We start from the raw sequence: 12,596 nt of genomic DNA, 5'->3' as shown, positions 1-12,596 counted from the left end.
GGTGGCAATCGGTGGCGGCAATCCCCACTGCCTAGAACAGCTGATCGGCAGTATTCCGGGAGGCCGATCCAACCACTGATCAGCTGCTCGGCAGTGAAGGTTCCAGTGTTCCCTGGTGGCAGCGAGCGGCGGCAGCAATAACCGCACCAACCCCCCTTCCCCCCACTGCAATATTCACTCTACGCACAGACATTCCCACCCACTTTTTGTGGTGGGGGACAGTGTGTCTTATAGTGTGAAAAACACACTATATATTCCAGATTTTACCACTTTCCTGGATAACCCCATCCACCAAATTGTTTCCTTCCGGGTTTAGAATAGAAGAGGGATCACCTGGTGTCCTCCTTTCCATTTCTATTCTGCTGCAGTTATGCACATACAAGGAATAATTAGGCTGGAATAAGGCTGGAATAATTAAAGCCGCTCCCTTTGAGGTAATCCATGCTTATTCCTCTCAGTATTATTTCAGTGGCTCTGAAGAGCTTGGCGATATACAGATAAATTCTTGCCTGTTGTCTCTCCCTACTTGCCTCTTATCCTTGCTTTGCCAGTTAATTACTTTTGAAGTTGGCTGCTATTTTATAAATAAGCCCCAAGCTATACTTTTTGCTAGCTCATTTGACTGGAGTATGTGTACTTGTTGTGATCCAGAATGTGCGGAGTGCAAGTTTAAATTACCCACAATAATTTTCCAATGCTTGCCATAAAATAGAGAGTGAACCCATTTTTAGCATGGGATCAGAGATAATTTAACAGGCCCCCCCCAAAGTCAGGTAACCAACCTGGTTTGCAATTCGTATGTGACCTCTAGATTGCAGCAAAGAAATAGAAAATAAAACTCCTCTTTGACTCCCTCTTGTGGTGGCACAGATAACCGAACACCAATAAAAGCAGGAGAAAAATCAAATAAATAAATAAAATGTGACTCCCGGCTCCATATAGCCTTACAGTTTCAGGTCACACTTGCATGCCTGTTCTGTACTAATTCACACCCATCCAAAAATTGTCAGCCAGGCTGCTACATATGGGGAACTGCTTGATGCCTCTGACAAAGCAGGTTGTTTTATGCCAAATTGGAATAAATGGCTTCATCTCTAACTTTCTTAGTAAAACTTAGGTAGATAGATAGATAGATGGATAGATAGATGGATAGATAAATTTCTATGAGACATGTCTATGGAGATTCTCAGTCATCCAGGTCATGGTTTCCCAAAAGTGCTTTTTCAAGAGGCAACTGGACTTTCTGGTTTTTCTTTGAAGACGTTTTTGCTTCTCATTCAAGAAGCTTCTTCAGCTCTGACTAAATGGTTCTTCCATTTCCCACCATCCAGTCAGAAGAAGCTTCTTGGATGAAGTGAAACATCTTTTAAGAAAAACCAGAAAGTTCAGTTGCTTCTTGAAAAAAGCTCCTTTGGGATTGCTGTGAGACACTTAACTCCCTCCACCAGAAATGAGAAATGTATAAGAAGTTAATAAAGATGGTAGGAAAAGATAAAAATAACAGACTCCCATCAGTCAGTTGTACATATTGGCATTCTGGGTTAATTGATTGATTGATTGATTCATTCATTCATTTAGTCATTCATTGCTAATCCCAAAACTAAGGAGAAAAACTGGTCTGTCTTGGCACGTTCATCAAGGTACAACATTTTTTTTTTATTATTTGCATTTATATCCCGCCCTTCTCTGAAGACTCAGGGCGGCTTACACTATGTTAAGCAATAGTCTTCATCCTATTTGTATATTTATATACAAAGTCAACTTATTGCCCCCAACAATCTGGCTCCTCATTTTACCTACCTTATAAAGGATGGAAGGCTGAGTCAACCTTGGGCCTGGTGGGACTAGAACCTGCAGTAATTGCAGGCAGCTGTGTTAATAACAGACTGTCTTACCAGTCTGAGCCACAGAGGCCCAAATGGTTTTGGTTAATGGTTTTGGTCAACAGAAGAATGACTTCAATACATACAAGTAGTTCTCAATTTACAACCACAACTGAGCCCCAAATTTCTGTTGCTAAGCAAGACAGTTGTTAAATTAATTGTGCCCCATTTTATGACCTTCCATGTTGTTAAGTGAATCCCCACGGTTGTTAAATTAGTAACACACTTGTTAAATGAATCTGGCTTCCCCATAGACTTTGCTTGTCAGAAGATTGCAAAAGATGATCACATGCTCTTGGGACACTGCAACCGACATAAATATTAGTCAACTGCCAAGGGTCTGGATTTTGATCACGTGACCACAGGGATGCTGCAATGGTCGTAAGTGTGAAAAGCAGTCATAAGTCCCTTTTTTCAGTGCCATTGTAGCTTTGAATGGGCATAAACAAATAATTGTAAATTGAGGACTGCCTGTATTAGCAGAAGCTTTCAGATTAATCTCCCCCAATTTGACTTGGTCTCAGTGTGCTAGAATGTTTTTCATTTTAATGTGTGTCATTGTGTATACAGGAAAATGACAATAAAGCTATTCTATTCTATTCTATTCTATTCTATTCTATTCTATTCTATTCTATTCTATTCTATTCTATTCTATTCCATTCCCTGCCCTGCCATGCATGCCCTGCCCTACTCTACTCTATTCCATTCCCAGCCCTGCCCTGCCCTGCCCTGCCCTATCCTATCCTATCCTATCCTATCCTACTCTACCCTACCCTACTCTATTCTATTCTAATTCGGTTGCCTCTTGAAAAAGCACCTTTAAACAATATTATTTCGACCAAGGGCATCCAACCTTGGCAACTTTAAAACTTGTGGCCTCCAACTTCCAGAATTCCTCAGCCAACTGGCTGGGGAATTCTGGGAGCTGAACTCTACAAATCTTAAAAGTTGCCAAGGTTGGACATTCCCAATTTAGATGAAACGAGGTGCAAATCTGACCCTTTCAGAACCCGAAAAAGTGCTGAAAATAGATCTCAAAAATAAATCCTTCCCCTTTTCAGCTTTGGGTAGCATCAGAATATAGTTTGGAAGAAGTGAGAAGCAAAGTCTGATGGCAAAGGCTAACCCTATCCCAGGTGTCAGCAACCCGCAGCTCTGGAGCCGCATGTGGCTCTTTCATCCCTCTGCTGGGGCTCCCTGTCGCTAGTCGGTTCCACAATTGAGAGGCCTTTCGGTTAAGACAGGTAGAGGAAAAAAGGACACCACGCTGGGAGGAGACTCTATGGTGGGAGAATTGGACTTCTGATTTGGCTCCAGAACTGAATGGGGGGCTTCCAGTTAGGACCTTGTGGCTCTTTGAGTGTTTAAGGTTGCCGACCCCTGCCCTAACCACTCATCTATTCAGGCAAGGCCATTCAATCCTAGGTAAATATTTAACCGGTTTCCTATCTTTTTTTGCCGATGAAAAGAAACTCTCAGCATAAAAAAAAAAAATTGGTGCTCAGAGGGTGGGCTTCAGCTGTGATTCCCTACCATGGGGCCCAACCCCACAGTGAAAATCCTAGCCTCCAGGTAGGTTATTTTTTTCTTCTTCTTCAGCCTATCCTATTCGGGCATTAAGTTTCATTCCTTAAGTGCAAAGGAAATGTTTTTACCGAGAAACATTTTAGCCTGAGGGTGTCCAGTCGCCCTAACCAGAGCCAGAATTTTGTTGTGCACACAGTGTGCTCTCTAAAAACATCACTCCTTGGACAAATTTCTCACCTTTTAAGTGGAAATATAAACTCTCTGTCCCAAATGTGAAGAGCGGGGTGTGTTTGTGTCTCTCTCTAAGTGTGTGTCTAGCTTCTCGTCCCCAAGCATCCCACCCTCCCGTCTAAGGGAATTGATAACATTTTCTCCAGAAACAAATGCCTAACGTTGCATTTGCAAAAACAAACCAAACAAACTCAGGAGCCAACGGGGAAGAATTGGCGGGAATTCACTTGCTCTGGTTGGTACTTGCAAGCAGACATCTACGAAAGGTTCGAGAATTGCCTTCCTATAAAATTTTGAGATGCCAGATGTGTTCAGGGTTTGTTTGCTTTTTTAAAAAAAATCACTGTGCATTCTGTTTTGTTTCATGCTTCCCTTTTGACTGATCCCTCCAACAACAACAAAAAGTGCGCCAACAGAGAAATACCGGCAAAAAAGGGTGTGTGTGTGTGATTAATTTTTCTTCTGCACCCCAGCTCCAGCAAATAAGGGGCGTGCATAAGAGCATAAAAGTGCCTACCGTTCCTGTCCTATTGTTCCCTTCATTATAGTATTATATGCATACTTTTACTTATATATACTTTTTCTCTCATGATGGGTTATTGTTTATGTTGATGATTGTATATACTGTTGTGACAAAATAAAATAAAAAAATAAGGCATTAAGTTTTTCCAAACCACTAACACCATTTTACTTAGCCTAGAGAAGATTTGTTATTTTTTGTCTGCAATTATGCTACCACTTCAATACTTTCTTTCTTTCCTTCTTTCTTTCTTTGCCTCCCTCTTTCTTTCTCTCTCTCTATATATATATTTCTCCTTTTCTTTCTCTCATTCTTTCTCTTTTGTTCTTTTCTCTCTCTTGATTTTTCTTTATCTTCCTTTTTCTCTGTCTGTCTGTCTGTCTATCTATCTGACTCACACATTCACACACACACTTTTAGCCACAGCAAAATGTGGTCTCAACCTTCTTTAGGGCACAGATTCCTCTAGTCTTTCCACTCCTATCAAAATCCCCTGTATAAATGGATGACTCCATATAAATAGATGGGTAGGAAATGAGGCAACTGAGTGCAATAAAAGGGAATCAACTCGACTGATTTAAGTCTACGTTTACGACCATCATCTATGGGATTATTTACGGCCACTTTTTCTAGTCTGATATGCCAGGGCAAATGGTGCAAAACTGCATGTTTTTATGGGCTTCCTGGTTTTGGTTGCAGCTCCTGGAGCCCTTCCAAATAATTCCAACGCACTACACATAGTATTGGAACTGAAGAGAAAATAATTCCATTACAGCTGTGCAACAGTTTGGGAATAATTCAGAAAAGGTGCCGGGGAGCACCGATTTCTGGAATCATGCAACCACTCCAGCTGTCACGTGATCCTGGGAAAAGATGCAGTTGCTTTAAAGAGTTGCTGACCGGTGCTGCTTTCGTACATCCGGTGTAACCAAGAATTTGGGGGGAACGTATGCAAAAAAACCATCGCCCAGCCCTGCATTAAAATGTGGGAACGTCACATACTAACTGCATTTAATTTAATTGCTTGTTAAGTGACAGGACGTTTAATCAAATTCCAGTTCCCTTGCAGTACAGCCTGGGGGTGGGGGGGCTGTTCAAAGGCCTGGTTGCAGCCCCCATCTCCAAATCAGTTACAGGCAGGGAATAACAAAAGCTGGAAAAAAAAGTTTGGAAGGCACCACATCAGGAAAAGAGAGAGCCAGAAGGGTGGGGAAGTCATCTTATCCCTGTGCAACTGAGAATTGTATAAATTGTGAACTCTGCAAGATGACATCCATGGTGTGGTTCCAGCAGATATCTACACTGGAAAGGCCACTCTGCAGAGTTAAGATATAAATTTCTTAAACTCCCTTAGAAGCAAAAGAGGTGATTTCTCACTTAACTATGCAGAAGTGCATCACAACCTGATATTTGTGGACTGCATCTCCCATTGTCCTGTGCCATTAATTTTCTGGTTAGGGCAGATGAAAATCTGCCCTAGCGATCATGTGGGTCCCTTTGTTAGTCCATAAACTTTAATTAAAATAATGTGGTGTGTTGTTTATGTTCTTAAAAAGAGAGGACAAAAAAAAAGAATAAGAATCTTTTACTCAAGTTTTGCATGAAATGCTCTACACTACATAAATGGGTAACTCTTTTTTTTAATAACAGGGGATACTACATTAAGGCAGAGGAAAACCTAACTTGAAGCTTTTATTCCATAATGGGACCCGATAATTATTTAAAAGGTAACATACAAGGTCTGTGCAGTGGGACTTAAAATACTAGGAACTGGATGGGTGAGTAGGGGGGCTTCGCCAGTGCTCCTTTTAGAGTAACGGATCTGCAATTTCTTTTCAAAATGATCATTTTCTCCCTTAAAACATAGAATTGGACATAAACCCAGCAAAGGTTACAGAACATTTCTTGCATTCAGTCTGGGGGAGTTCTGGTTTGTTTTTGTTTTTTGCAAAAATCATTTATTTACCATTGTCTCTCTGTTTTGATGTTTCACTATTTTTAACACATTTCTGCGTCTTAACATCAACCTCTCCCCAATTCAAGATAGTCTCCTACAATAATGCTAAAAGTATTAGCCAAGGTTTATGGTTGACGTGGTTAAGCCTCTAACCTAATCTTGGGTCATCCTTTTTGCCATGGGTTAAGGCTGACCAGCATTACAAGGCATAAACATTTGGGACTGGAGAAAGATGAAGAAGGAAAATTAATTCTTCTGACTGACTTGGAGCGAAGAGTGACTTGGAGTGAAAAAAAATTGCTTAAAACCAAGGATAGAAAAATTTCTAACGGCTAAAACTAAAACAACTATGCAAAAAATCCTGGATTTAATATTTTTGGATTTAATGCAATAGAAGGGGTTTAACATTCATTGTGTCCCATTTTTGAAAAAATTCTCTCTAGTTAATACACCCAGACTTTTGCTATAATTTAATAAATGCAGAGCCTCAGTTTGAGAAGGAAGAATAAGAATTTTTTTCCCTCCAATCTCCACATTTTACATACCACGAGTCTAAAATATCCTTTGGGTAGGTAGCCTTAAAACGTTCCTACCTCCTTAAATAAATTGCTTTTTAAATACTCACAATTTTCTCCCTCCTCCCTGGCCTGGCACACACATATCACCAACAATAATTCCAGAGAAGAACATGGTGTTTTTTTCACTATCAGCTCAGAGCAAACTTTCTAAAAAAGATGCGTGTAAGCCTCTCCCACATATTTTGAGTTTTGCTGGATGCCCATTTCCCCTCCCCCCAAACTTCTGACATGTTGAGAATATATATATATAAAAATATTCATGTCAGCCAAAACTACAAGACCGTGTCCAACTCTGATCTGGAATCGCAGGGAAAAAAGAAAGCAATTCTTTTTTTTTTTCTAGAGAAGATGGAGATATATATCAATTAGGGCTCCCTAGCGTAGCACAATGTTGTTGGCTTGCAAAATAAAAGAGGATGCCTAGAATCTGAATACCTTCCCTTAAACAAAAGGGAAAAAAACCCACACTACTTTCAGATCTAAAATTAAAACGTCCCTCTCCCCCTCTTTCCTAATCCGAAGGCAGGCAGGCTGATGGGTGGACAGACAGACAGTGTGTTTGTGTGCGTGTGTCTGATTAGGCAGTTTTATTTCTTTCTACCTCTCTAAAAAATCTCTTTTTTAAATGCCCACACAATGTACGGGGCTTCAGTGCTCCTTTTAGAGTAACAGATCTGCAATTTCTTTTCAAAATGATCGTTTTCTCCCTTAAAAGATAGAATTGGACATAAACCCACCAAAGGTTACAGAACATTTCTTGCATTCAGTCTGGGGGAGTTCTGGTTTGTTTTTGTTTTTTGCAAAAATCATTTATTTACCATTGTCTCTCTGTTTTGATGTTTCACTATTTTTAACACATTTCTGTGTCTTAACATCAACCTCTCCCCAATTCAAGATAGTCTCCTACAATAATGCTAAAAGTATTAGCCAAGGTTTATGGTTGACGTGGTTAAGCCTCTAACCTAATCTTGGGTCATCCTTTTTGCCATGGGTTAAGGCTGACCAGCATTACAAGGCATAAACATTTGGGACTGGAGAAAGATGAAGAAGGAAAATTAATTCTTCTGACTGACTTAGAGCGAAGAGTGACTTGGAGTGAAAAAAATTTGCTTAAAACCAAGGATAGAAAAATTTCTAACGGCTAAAACTAAAACAACTATGCAAAAAATCCTGGATTTAATATTTTTGGATTTAATGCAATAGAAGGGGTTTAACATTCATTGTGTCCCATTTTTGAAAAAATTCTCTCTAGTTAATACACCCAGACTTTTGCTATAATTTAATAAATGCAGAGCCTCAGTTTGAGAAGGAAGAATAAGAATTTTTTTCCCTCCAATCTCCACATTTTACATACCACAAGTCTAAAATATCCTTTGGGTAGGTAGCCTTAAAACGTTTCTACCTCCTTAAATTGCTTTTTAAATACTCACAATTTTCTCCCTCCTCCCTGGCCTGGCACACACATATCACCAACAATAATTCCAGAGAAGAACACGGTGTTTTTTTCACTATCAGCTCAGAGCAAACTTTCTAAAAAAGATGCGTGTAAGCCTCTCCCACATATTTTGAGTTTTGCTGGATGCCCATTTCCCCTCCCCCCAAACTTCTGACATGTTGAGAATATATATATATAAAAATATTCCTGTCAGCCAAAACTACAAGACCGTGTCCAACTCTGATCTGGAATTGCAGGGAAAAAAGAAAGCAATTTTTTTTTTCTAGAGAAGATGGAGATATATATCAATTAGGACTCCCTAGCGTAGCACAATGTTGTTGGCTTGCAAAATAAAAGAAGATGCCTAGAATCTGAATACCTTCCCTTAAACAAAAGGAAAAAAAACCCACACTACTTTCAGATCTAAAATTAAAACGTCCCTCTCCCCCCCTTTCCTAATCCAAGGCAGGCAGGCTGATGGGTGGACAGACAGACAGTGTGTTTGTGTGCGTGTGTTTGATTAGGCAGTTTTATTTCTTTCTACCTCTCTAAAAAATCTCTTTTTTAAATGCCCACACAATGTACGGGGCTTTCCAAATTTTTAACACCTCCCTTGCAATACCCACAAACACACACACACAGTTTTATAATTTAGGGGGGGGAAAGGGAGAACTCAGAGGAAGGGTGCGGAAGGATTAAATTAATCCCCGGAGGCATTTAAAAAAAGAAAAGATAACCAAAGAATTAGCAATGGAAGCCAGGATAATTGAGAGAGAGAGAAAAAGCGGGGAAACCCACGAAAGAAAGTCGACGGCGGGGCGAAGGACTTGTTTTCTTTTTCTGCTTTTAAAATGGAACATCTACGGTTCCTCAGCAGTTCCTTTTTTAAAAAAAAATTAAAAGATTCACCAATATGATTATTACAGGGATTACTGGCCTGATGATGACGATGATGATTGTGATTACTTTACAATGACATGTGCCAATGTTGGAGCCTGAATTGAAACAGCCTTAAAAAAGAAAGAACAGAATAGAATTCTTGATTGGGGCCAAGTGTGATTAGACACACAAAAGGAACCGATTCCAATAATAAGTCAAATCTTTGCATTTCATTTTCAGCTGGTTTATATATATATATATATATTGATGGAACCCAGGGCTTCCCCCGCACCCCCGCTTGGCATCTCCCCACGGGACCCCCCCCACCCGTCCCGACGGCCTCCACGCGCCTGCTTCTTCCAAGCCCCCTCCCCGTTTTTATAAATCTCCCACGCACCCACCCCTCCCGCCACCATCTGCCCACCGCCTCCGTCCCCTCTCCCGACAAGCGACGGCTTCGATTCGGAGATCCGTCCGAGGGAAAGAGAGAGAGAGAGAGAGCGAGTTGTACCCGCCGAGCGCCCTTACTTACAGCTGCGGGACTCCGCTCGCAGGACGAGGAAGCAGCAGAAGAGAAACAGTTTCATCCTTACGCAAAAAAAAAAAACGGGGCTGGGGACGGTGGAAGGGAAACGGGACCCCTATTTTTTTTTTTTTAAATATATAGATCTTGAAGGGGAAAAAAACTATTCCCCCCCCCTTTTTTTTCCCGAAGGATCTTTTAGGCTCCCCAAAGTTTTCTTTAAAGTTTGCCAAATTGGGAGGGTGGGGGGCGCAGTTTTGTTTTGTTTTTAAAAAAAACTTCTACCCCAATCTTCTTCTTCTTTTTTCTTTTTTGCTCCTTCTCTCCTTTTTACTCTGGTCCCCCACCTTCCCCTCCCCTCCCCAGCCCCTCTATAAGAGAGGCAAACCAGGGCTTATCCGAAGCTAGTCTGAGCAGTTCCAACTTGACAAGTCCTCTTAATATGCCTTTTGCACTCCCCGCCCCACCCCGCCCTTCCCCGCCCCGTGGGCTTTTGGTGGAGCTGTGGGAGGGGGGGAGGGCAGGGAGAAATGAACTTGGAATGAATAAGCCTTCGCTAAATATCTCCTGGGCCCCCCCCCGTCCCCTCCCTCTCTCCCTCCCCCCCAAAAAAAGACCCAGAGCCCACCCAACCCCCAAACAAACTCCTTGCTATATAGACCACCAGCCTGGGTTTTTGTTTTTTTTTGTCTTTTCTGATTTGCAAGAGGAGAGGCGGCGGGGGGGGGGCAATCCAGAATCAACACCCCCCCCACCCCCAGTACAAAACAATGCCCGACTTCCAACTCATTTCTCCCCTTTTTTTCTCTCTCCCCCTCTTCCTTCGTTTGACCTCCTTTTGCCTCTTACTCAACCGGCAGCTGCAAAGAGCGCTTCTGAGTCAGTGGAAGAAATCGGCTACCCCGCCGGTTGGCTCGGAGGGCGATTTCTGTTCGTGGGTGGGGTATTTTCCTGCCGCCCCTCCCGTGGCTGCCCTCCCGCTCGGTCTGCGTAGTTTTGGCCGCCGATGCTCCTCTTCGGCCTGCGCTCTCCTTCAACCCACCCACCCACCCCTCCTCACAAGGTGGTCTCTCCACCCGACCCACCCACCCACCCAAGTCTGCTCCCCGGGCGCAAAGACGGCGGGGACAATAAAGAAAAGGGCCCTCCAGTCACGCAATTGTCTCGCCTCCTCCTTTCCTTCCCCCCAGCACCAGCTCCAGAGCCCCGTCCCGCTCCGGGACATCTGAGCGGCTGGCTTCCCCCAGCAGCTCATTAAGTTCAAAGGTACTTTATGGCCGTCTTGATGAGGTTGTGGCCCGAGGCGAAGTAGAAGCTCTTTTGGCGGGCATCTTCAGCGGTGCCAGTCGGAAGGTAAGACGGGAGGCCACAGCCAGGAGTGCCTAAGAGTTCTGTGTAAATCAACAGTTTTTCCTTTTCCTTTCCCTATTGCTTCCTTCCTTCCCTCCCTCATTCTTTTCTCCCTCCCACCTTCCTTTCTTCCTCCTCCTCCTCCCTCTCTTCCTCTCTGTCTCCCTCCCTCCCTTCTTCCTTCCTTCCATCTCCCTCCTTCCTTCCCTCTCTCTTCCCTTCCTTCCTCCTCCTCCCTCTCTCCCTTTCTTCTCCTTCCTTCTCCTTCCTTCCTCCCATCTCCTTCCCTTCCTTCCTTCTTTCCTCCTCCTCCTCCTTCCTTCCTTCCTTCCATCTCCCTCTCTCCTTCCCTTCCTTCCTTCCTTCCATCCTTCCTTCCTCCCCCTCTCCCTCCCTTCTTCTTCCTTTTTTCCTCCTCCTCCCTCTCTTCCTCTCTCCCTCTCTCCTTCCCTCCTTTCTTCCTCCCATCTCCCTTCCCTTCTTTCCTTCCTTCCTCCTATCTCCCTTCTTCCTTCCCTCTCTCCTTCCCTCCCTTCCTCCTCCTCCTCCTCCTCTTCTCCTTCCTTCTCCTTCCTTCCTCCCATCTCCTTCCCTTCCTTCCTTCTTTCCTCCTCCTCCTCCCTCTCTCCCTCCCTTCTCCTTCCTTCCTTCCTTCCATCTCCCTCTCTCCTTCCCTTCCTTCCTTCCTTCCATCCTTCCTTCCTCCCCCTCTCCCTCCCTTCTTCTTCCTTTTTTCCTCCTCCTCCCTCTCTTCCTCTCTCCCTCTCTCCTTCCCTCCTTTCTTCCTCCCATCTCCTTCCTTCCTTCCTTCCTTCTCCTTCCTCCTTCTCCTTCCTTCCTCCTTCTCCTTCCTTCCTTCATCAAGGTACAACATTTACAACACAATTGATGGTCAATATATCAATATAAATCATAAGGATTGCAGTTCGAATCCCTAGTACAGGTCTCCTGCGTGAACAGGGGTTGGACTAGATGACCTCCAAGGTCCCTTCCAACTCTGTTACTGTTACTTGTTTCTCCCTCCCTCCCTCCCTCCCTCCCTCCCTCCATTCATTCATTCTCACTTTCACTGTCCTTTAAACTTTTCACCTTTTGCAGTAGTTGCTGATCTGTAGAATAGAACTATTTATGTATAGGTAGGCCCACCTTTGACAAAACAATAAGGAAAAGAATGTTTCCTGCTTGACTTAAATGAAATTAATCTGTTTAATTGCACCTTGCCACCCAGACCAAATCAGAGATGGGCAGGGAGATCGCAGTCTGAATCTCAGCAAGTTCCAGTTAGTTTGCTCAAAAACACTTTGCTATGTGCCTGCAACTTGTTGGGGGGGTGGTGTCTTCCTGGACTCATGGCTTCTGCAGGCGGCAGCTATGGTCAGGAGGAGTTTTGCAGGTATATAGCAGTCAGAATAACAGAGTTGGAAGGGACCTTGGAGATCTTCTAATCCAACCTCCTACCATTTCAGACAAATTATTGTCCAATCTCTTCAAACGTCCAGTGTTGGAGCACCCACAATTTCTAGTGGAAAGCCGTTCCACTGATTAATTGTTCTCACTGTCAGGAAATTTCTCCTTAGTTCTAGGTTGTTTCAGTCAGTGGTTTTCTTTCTGGAATGGTTTTCAACCGCCCAGGCTAGTCTAGAGCTTTGGGATTTCCTTGTGGTCTTTCATCCAGTAATAATCATTATTGCCCATCCCATCCATATTTTTAAA

General features: G+C 43.1%; 1 protein-coding gene across 1 annotated transcript in view; it reads right to left on the bottom strand.

The window, feature by feature from the left end:
- The window catches only part of CRLF1 (cytokine receptor like factor 1), a 72,612-nt gene extending 62,709 nt beyond the window's left edge, over positions 1–9,903 (bottom strand). Inside the window, exon 1 of the mRNA XM_058163480.1 lies at positions 9,543–9,903. Coding sequence (XP_058019463.1) covers positions 9,543–9,597 — 55 coding nt within the window. The 5' untranslated portion in view covers positions 9,598–9,903. The remainder of the gene's footprint in view (positions 1–9,542) is intronic.
- Between the last annotated feature and the right edge of the window lie 2,693 nt (positions 9,904–12,596).

Source organism: Ahaetulla prasina, chromosome 1 (genome assembly GCF_028640845.1).
Source record: "Ahaetulla prasina isolate Xishuangbanna chromosome 1, ASM2864084v1, whole genome shotgun sequence".
In the NCBI taxonomy this organism is placed as follows: Eukaryota; Metazoa; Chordata; class Lepidosauria; order Squamata; family Colubridae; genus Ahaetulla; species Ahaetulla prasina.
The sequence above is the reverse complement of the archived record's forward strand: the minus strand, read 5'-3'. Positions and strand labels throughout refer to the sequence as shown.